The sequence below is a fragment of the Crinia signifera genome, chromosome 6, assembly GCF_055691185.1.
Source record: "Crinia signifera chromosome 6, ASM5569118v1, whole genome shotgun sequence".
Lineage (NCBI taxonomy): Eukaryota > Metazoa > Chordata > Amphibia > Anura > Myobatrachidae > Crinia > Crinia signifera.
In genome coordinates, this window is record NC_139222.1 from 117,482,263 (window position 1) to 117,491,528 (window position 9,266).

At 45.4% G+C, this 9,266-nt stretch overlaps 1 protein-coding gene across 1 annotated transcript in view; it reads right to left on the reverse strand.

The window, feature by feature from the left end:
- Positions 1-8,030, reverse strand: part of CAVIN1 (caveolae associated protein 1) — a 49,382-nt gene extending 41,352 nt beyond the window's left edge. The window contains exon 1 of the mRNA XM_083146920.1: positions 7,396-8,030. Coding sequence (XP_083003046.1) covers positions 7,396-7,821 — 426 coding nt within the window. The 5' untranslated portion in view covers positions 7,822-8,030. The remainder of the gene's footprint in view (positions 1-7,395) is intronic.
- Between the last annotated feature and the right edge of the window lie 1,236 nt (positions 8,031-9,266).

Sequence of the window (9,266 nt, forward strand, 5' to 3'; positions counted from 1 at the left end):
ATGGATGTTTATGCAAAACATCCATTCGCTGCTGTGCGGGCGAAGCCGCACTTTGCTGGGGCGGCGGGGGGGGGGGGGGGGGGGCGTGCGTTCGCCGGGCGGGGTTTGGTGGACTCTTGTGGTTTTTACACCACCATATCAGCTCCACAATGAGACTTGATTTTTATGCTAGATCATTATATATTTTAATGTGACATCAGGCTTGATTCAGGTCCTGGTGCTATAGTAGCACATGCCTCAATGTAACAATGTAATTTGTGCATGTGCAGTACAGCATCAGACTGTCAGTGATTGACAGTCTGATGCAGTTTGTGGATGGGGAGGAGGCGAGATGATGGTCTCCATTTCTCCATCACCTTCCTCAACCACAGCCCCATCACCTGGGATTGGTACGAAATCCCGGCGGTCAGAATCCCGGCGGTCAAAATCCCGACGCCGGAATCCCGACCACCGAAATCCAGATAATGGGGGGATGTGGAACGCCGCCCACCCCCTTGCGGGCCCACTGCGCTTGCCACGCAGCAGGCCCCGTGCCTCGCTATGCTCGGCACACTAATTTATCAACTGCTAACTGCCATGTTACAGGCTGTATTTGAAAAAAAGGTAGGTATGAGCTGAATGTCTGGTAGTTCATCTCTCCCGACTTTATCACTCTCCAAGGCTACATCTGCCCCATAATTATAAACTTCAACAAGAAATGAATAGCACTACTACAATACAGTATTTAGAATTATAACAGATGGTGGGCTCACCCCATTCCACTGCCTATGGGCACACCTCATTCTTTGGAAAACCCACTGATCTGTGAGTCATAGGAGAATGCAAGGGTGCGCTCATCCCTTGGCAGGATTCCCTACAAACACTTCGTACTTTCAGGTAACAAAAAAAAAAACACCAGGCTTATTTCTTTTTTTTGAGAAATTAATTTCTAAATAGCAATTCTTCTCTTAGTAGGGACTGTTTATAATTATAGTACACAAAGTACAGACAATAAACCAGTAGGAAGTGAGACAATGGTACAGTCAAATTCCTGCCTTTGGGCTGTACAGTTTAAAGAGAAAACTGTTGTTCAGAAGCTAGATGGACAACACTGCCAGACATTACCTACACAAGGGCTGCATTACATTTACATGTAATCCAGGGGCGCATAGCAAAACCTTTCAAGAGAGAGAAAACATGAGAGAGAGAGAGAGAGAGAGAGTATCAGGGAAAGAGACAGAAAATGAGATCAGGATGATGGCAGGGAGAGAGAACAAGAAAGGTGGTGTCAAGGAGAGAGAATGAGAGAGATAGGGAGACAGAGGGTGTCAGGGAGAGAAAGGGAATGTGAGAGTGAGTGAGAGAGAATGAGAGAAAGAGAGAATGTATCAGGGAGATAGATGTAGAGACACAGGGAGAAAGAAGGAGACAAAGGGTGTCAGGGAGCAAAAGGGTGTCAGTTAGAGAGAGAGAGATAAATTAAGAGAAAGGGTGTGTGTGGGGGAGAGACAGGGAGAGAGGGTGTCAGGGAAAGACAGGTATTAAGAGTGAGCACAACACAGATTCCCATGATAGGGAAATAAAAGGGGAGAGACAGGGAGAGTGGGCACGCAAGAGAGGGTGTCAGGGAGAGAAAGGGAGGGAGAAACAAGGACAAATAGAGACACAGTGTCAGGTAGGGAGAAAAAGGGGAGAGGAGGGAGAAAGATGGCTGGAGGAGAAAGATAAGGAGAAAGGGGCAGAGAGATGGATGGGGGAGCGAGAGAGGGAGTAGAGAGAAAGAGAAGGGGCAGGGGGAAAGAGCAGTGGAGAAAGAAATGAGACAGAGGGGGGCAGGTGGTGAGTAGAGATGTGGTTGAAACAGTGAAAGAGGAGGGAAGAGAGCGAAAAAGCAAAAGAGAGAGGGTGTCATGAAGAGTGAGAGACAGACAGTGCAAGAGAGCGAGGCAGGGTGACAGAAGAGAGAGGAGAGAAAAAAGGTTGGGGTGAGAGAAGTAAAGGAGATATAGGTGAGACAGGGGAGGGGGTGAGAGGCGTGGTGAGGGAAAGAGCATGGCAGAGAGTGGAAAGGAGAAGAGAGGGGCTCTGTGGGAGATACAGTAGGTGGGGAGACACAGAGTGGGAGGGAGAAAAAGAGAGAGGGGAATGTGAAAATCTGTGGCTAAAGAAAAAGAGAGAGGAGAGGGGAGGAGCAGGTGTTTGAAATGTTTTAGACAGTAAAACTTGAGGGGAGATTATGCATTAAAAAGTGATGCCTGTGTACCCTGCTCTGTCCCCCACCACACCCATCTGTGTATGCAGCACTGACAGAGGTTCTCCGGCAGGTCAGCGCCGGGTCAGCAACTGGTTAGGGTCTATTCTCCCGCAGGTTAGTGCCGGATATCCTGCAGATCATCTCAGGTCTCCCATAGTCAGCGCCAGGTCACACACACTTAAGCACTGAGTAGACAGTGACGAATGTCAGTGCCTGGTCTCCTGCATGTCCTGCTGGGGCCTCGACTCTGCTGTTGATTCCAGAAAGGGGAAGGCGTGGCTCCATCATTATGTAACTCCACTGCCAGGGGCGTAACTATAGCACCGCAGCCCCCGCCACCGCGGGGGGGGGGGGGGGGGCGCTGTGCATGTGGGGGCGCCGGGGGCTGCGGTGCTATAGTTACCCCCCCAATCCCCCGCAGACTTACGTATCTCGCTGGTCCCGGCGGCTCCGTTCTTCTGATGAGGACCACCACTGTTCTCTGAAACTGTCTGCTGTATGGGGGCGGCCATTTTGTGGTGGTCCTCAGCAGAAGAACGGAGCCGCCGGGACCAGGGCAGCGCGATAGGTAAGACTGCGGGGGAGGGGGTTAGCATAGGCGACGGGGCGGCTGGGGCGGGGGCCCTTGACGGGGCGGCGGGGGGTGGGTATGGGCGCCCCCCCCTAACGGCGGGGGGGTGCCCAAAACGTAGCTACACCACTGTCCACTGCTTATGGGCTGGGGGGAGAACTGGTGGAGTCTGATCCACATGACATTGGTGGCGCCGCTGCATCCTCTGCATGCTCGCTACCACTTTTTTTATTAAAAGGCAATATTAAAGGGTGCAGGAGATTGCCCCCCCCCCCCTCCAATGCCTGGGCCCCATAGCAGTTGCACCCCCTGCACCCTCCATAGTTACGCTACTGATATAGCCTATGGGGTGTATTCAATGCCCTGGTGGCGAGCTATGACGGCAAGCAGCACTGATAGCTCGCCGTCAGAGTATTCAACTGCCTCCCCTTTACTCACTGTTTCCACCTTGCTGGTTCTATTCAGCGAAGTGGAAACAGCGAGTGTGCCTATCAAAATGTCAGGTCTTACCACGAAATGCAGCGGACTTATTGCATTTGTGGCCCTACCATCCACTAGGCGGGCGTGGTGGGAGACTAAAATAGTGTGCCGAGAGTAGCAAGGCACCATGCCTGAAGCATGGCGACTGCAGCGATCCATGCGAGCGGACGCGGTGCACTGTATTCTGTGTCCATGTCGACTGTGTCAACATTCGGGTTAAAAAACATCAAAAAACCCCATGTCGATCTTTTGACTGTTGAACTTGCCCATGTCGACCTAATGCTTGTGTCGATCTAATGACCTGTCGACCTAGACCCAGGTTGACCTTTTAGCATGTCGACCTAATGGTGTCGACCCAATGCTTGTCGACCAACATGTTGTAGACCTACCCAACAGGAGGATGACTTTTCCTCGCCGAAAATAAGCCATCCTCGCCGCACAAACCCCTCCTTGCTGCCGCATTGAATACACCTTTATGCTGTACAAAAGATGCAATAAAATAGGTGTGGAGAGAAAAAATCTCAGATTAAATTAAAATAAATGTTTGTACGTATAAATGAAACGTATATTTGTAGAATGTTCAAACTTTGCATTTATATAGAATAGCTTATCAGCACCTGTGTTAAAGCAAAACAATAAATATGAAATATATATAATGGGAATTGCCACAAAAAATGTGCCTAAAAAAAAAAAACAATAATATGCTGGCAACCAATAAGATTGTAATTGTGGGCCAGATGCACTAAGCTTCAAAAAAGTGATAAAATGGAGAGTGATAAACAACCAGCCAATCAGCTCCAAACTGCCATGTCACAGACTGTGTTTGAAAAATGTCACACAGGAGCCGACTGGTTGGTTGTTTATCACTTTTTGAAGCTTAGTGCATCTGCATCAGGCCCAAAGTCTTTAGTTGGAAGCAGCACATCGCGCACTCAGCACCATGATACTAAATAAGCTCCTAAATGGTTATAAATTAGTTTTGAAGAAAGAGGTATAAAAGCAGTTCCTAATAAAAACTGCTGAAGTGTCAGGAAGTCTTTGTTACCGTATTTTTCGGACTATAAGGCGCACCTAATAGCCTTACATTTTCACCAAAATAGGCACTGCGCCTTATAATCAGGTGCGCCTTATGTGTGCACTGAGTTTGACTGTCGGACCATTTCCTGCTGACACCAGGACGTAATACGTACACTACGTATTACGTACACTTGCGATGACCCCAGATAATGGCACCAGTGAAGAGACATGCTGTTTTAGCATGCGCCCTATAATACGGTGCGCCTTATGTATGGGTCAAGTACAGAAATAGACCACATAAGTGAGACTGCACCTTATAGTCCGGTGCGCCTTATAGTGCAGAAAATACGGTACTTATCCCACAACTCTATACATTAATGGATAAGGTAGAACCCACTTTGGTTAATGCTTCTATGGCTGAGAGAGAATGTAAACCATAGCGCTTAAACACACAACTGCAGTCGCTTGGACACACAAATACTCATGAGCAAACATAGAGGCAGAGTATATCTAAAGGCTTTTTTTGGCTCGTACAATGCCGTTTTTGTTCTAGTTTGTTCCCCATGAACTGCATAAAGTGTATTCTTCTGCAAACACAGATTTAACTGATCCATCTAATAGAATAAATGGGCTATTCATACATAATTTTTAGTTAAATGGGCAAGAACTTAATGATGGAGGAGTTGATGATATGTTTAGGTCCATTTCGGCTCACTATAATGGGGAGCGCACACAAGAAGAATGGACCTCACGTCCTGTGTGGCATATAACATATGTTAATAGGTTCAAAGTTTCGCAACTTTGCTGGAAAAATACTGATAATCAGCCTTTGTGACTGATTCATTACCGTTAGCATCTCAAATATTTTCCAGCCTGTCAGTAACGTACAGGCTAAGGTCCAAATGTATTAAGCATCAAACAATGATAGTGGAGTGGAGAGTGAAAAAACAACCAATCAGCTCCTATGTGTCATTTTTCAAACCCAGCCTGTAACATGACATGTAGGAGTTGATTGGCTGGCTGTTTATCATTCTCCACTATTTGAAGCTTGATACATCTGGCCCTAATGTCATAAATGGCTGAAGCCGAGTTGGACGGAAATCGGTCACAAGAAAGATATATACTACAGTAGGCGCATGATATACGTCTGAAAATATGTCCAACTCTGCATAGTCTGCAGGTGCAAGACAAAGTGCCTTCCCGGAACTCTGCCAACTGCATTCTCCCTGTTACAGCCCAGTTATCCCACTTCACGAAATGAGGAAGGTAGCTCTATGCACAACAGTCTGCAATAACTTGCATACACTTGTTTCTGGCATGAATAGCGTGAAAACACACAGGATATGCTCCGCAAACAGCCATACCTTCAGCTCAGCATCACACCCACTTTTTTTTTAGTTTAATTTTCGTCAAACAACACTTAAGGGTCTATGGACCAAATGCACCAAGCTTGAAAAGTGATAAAACGGTGAGTGATAGCCAACCACCCACGTCATAGACTGAGTTAAAAAAATGACAGTTAAAAAAATGACAGGATGGTGGTTTATCAGTCTCCATTTTAACACTTTTTAAGGCTTATTACATATTGCCCATAGGTCTTAAAACTATCACCCGTTTGGCAGCGATAGAAGCTAATAGATAACAATTGTCAATATGTCACTAACGTGATCTGGCAAAATTGTGGCACCAAATTGTTGGTTTTCGGCATTGTCTGATATGCATACTGGGGACAAGTTACGTATATTGGGCCTAATTCACTAATGATCTGAACGGGGCGAATTCGGCACCATTCCAATGGTGGGGGTTCTGCACATGTGCAAGCGCGTATTTGTGCAGACCCTGGCACCCCTGACTTTTATTTCCAAAGGCAGAAGAAATCATTCGTTGGTCGGCGACCATCTAATGATTTCTCTTGCTAGCAGAAGCATGCGAGGGGATGTGTTAGCAAATACATCCCCTCATATGGTACCGAGGGGATTCAGCATCGGGGAAGGGGGGCATTCGGCGGAATTAGCGCTTGGTAAGCAGCGATTATTGCTGCTTACCGAGCCAATACGAATCACCTCCATTGTGTGAGGCCTCTATCGTCCAGATGCATTGACCAACATAGACCAAGTATATATACTATCTTCTAGATTGAGCAGGTGCATTGTTGAACATCTCATGTTACTTTAAGGTTCAGACCATGGCTATAGAGCAGTGGTTCCCAATCTGTGTGCCTTGGCTCCCTGGGGTGCCTTGGGACACTTGCAGGGGTGCCACAGGTTAGTGGTCCAAGACCGAACTTAAATTAATTATGGTCAATTACTGTATGTATGGACAAAACCAGTCCTGGTGACCGCCAATCATAAAATATGTGTACAAACAGAACTCTTTAGCACATAACTGAACCTGAGGATCTCGCATAAACACAATTCATTTAATTTTATATTTTTTTCTACATTTTTTTTATTTGCCTAGGGGTGCCGTGAAAAAACTCTGGAACCCTAGGGTGCCATGATTCCAAAAAGATTGGGAACCCCTGCTATAGAGTATTACCACAATTCTGCGCAATCACAACTAACTTGGGCGAATATGTTTACCAAGATGGTCCCCAGAAGAGATTTATCTGGCACATACCCATCAGTCACACCCATTAACCCTGTAATGGCAGAACAGGTATTACATTGGTTCAAATACTGTATCAAACATTAGAACATAAACATAGTTAATATATCAGCATTATGAATTAAATCTTTACATAAGAGACCAATACATAATGATGAATTACATGGAATAAAATATCAAATATTTGTATATATTTGGATGTGCCACTAAGATGCTTGCATTATTTTACATATATTTAAAATAAATAAATATATATATGCGTGTGTGTGTGTGTGTGTATAGCACGTTATATATAGCACTTATCCTACATACGTGTCGTAAATGTGAATATCTATATCATGAAATCTATTGTTTAAGACTCAGGTAACCAACTTTTACTAAGTGACGTTAGTTGAGTAAGAGTGGAAGTAGGTTCAAGAATGAATGTGGATGAACTGTCAGACTATAAGGCTGACAGTGTGCACAGATATACAGACATGGTACTCACCTGGTAGATCATAACTTTGAAGTTCCTTCGTCTCAGGAGCTCAGACTCGTTGGTTTCCAACTTTTTGATCTGTGTCTGCTGCCTTTCCAGGTTTTGTCGCACTGTCTTGACATTGACGCTCACCTTCCTCACTTTCTCTAAAAGTTTACTGGCCGTGTTACTTGTGGTGGCATGGGACTTGGTCAGCTTGGTCAGTTCTCCTTGAATGCTGCCCACTACATTTTCCATCTCTTGTTGTCTTGTCTCCAGTTGGTTTTGGGTTAATTGAATCTGGTCCACTGCTCCTATGATCTTATCCAGCAGACTCAGCACCAATACCCCATTGATTTGGTCTGCTTTGATTAGTTCGTTGTCTGAAGTTTCTCCTGGAGGGGTGTCGGGGATAATGGTGGGCTGCTCGACGATCTGCAAAGTTGTGTCTGCCATTGTGACAACTGTCTTAAATGGGCAAAGTTTAAATGAGATCAAATTAGAACGAGAATAGAGAGGAAAAACAAGCGGTGTGGGATCCAGAAACTTTGATAATGCTGGTTACTGGGATGCTGGCCAGAAATAGCGAGCATGGGATGTGTGTGTGTATGTGTGTGTGAGCTTCTATGCAGAATAGCAGTGCTCTGCATAACTGTACTGGCAGGGTTGGACCTGAGGAAAGGGGGAGAGACTATGTTCACTGAATCCCTATCATTGGGTAACTCCACCCAGAGTATATTGGAGAAGCTAAATGCTGAGCCAACCTCTCCCTCTTCGCCTTCTGAAATGATTAAAATAGTTACAGTATAAGGGAGGTGACTGGTCTCCTTGCATGCAAACACAGGCTGAGGAATGCACCAGCAGAGGGAGAGCACAGAACACTCAGCCTTGGCTGTAATGGGGATTCCTGATACATTAACCTCTTCACCAACATGGGGTGTTTAATGATAGTCAAAGGTTAACATAATGTTAGCTCTTCGCCCAATACAAGAGTTAATGTTTATGATGTTAACCATTTCTGTTCCAGGAAGCAATCCCATTGCAGTACATAATGAAATAACCTATGTTGTATACAGTAAGTTAGGAAGAAAAGCAATATTTCTATTGACTCAGAAGTGCTGCGTGCAGCAGTGTTACCCAGACGTGTCATAAAGGGTAATCCAATCATGTATACAGTGCATCTGCATCATTTCCCTTGGCCAAATAGATTAACATTTATAATAAAATAATATATTTATTGTACTTATTTACACAGTATGATACCAGGACACTGGCAGTCACCTCTTGTTCTAAAGTATGATCTGGAAAATTACTTTTTTTTCATGCATTCAAAGGAATGTGCCAGACATTGGCAGACTGTTATACAAATTGCAACATCAACAAAACAAGGGTCACCAGGCATTACAATCACCATGTACCACTACATAACATACAGACATTACACTAGACATACAAACAGCATTCCACTATATAGCAAGGAGCTAACGGCCCAAACCCACACTTCTCTAAATCTAAAGGGGAAACCATGAGTTCTTGAGAAGGATTATTCATTTGGGCGAGATGCTCTAAAACCAAAAATATGGTTAAAAAACCCTTATGCAAACGTTAGCAATACCCCATAGAAGCCTATGGTCTTCTCTTTGCGACCACCGCCACCCCACACCCAGGGCTGCCAAGAGGTATTCCGGCCCCAGTAAAATTTTAGGGGTGTGGCCTAATCGCGGGAGGCATGGCAAAAAATGTTTAGGGGGTGAAAAAACACTCTAAATTCGAGGGGGAAGTGTTGATGTCACCCCCCTCAGTAGCAGCAGCAGCACACACCTACAGCATGTGCTGTGCTGACAGCAGGCTCAACATGAGCTCTCACGCTGTCAAAGAGACACTCATGCTGAGCCTGCTGT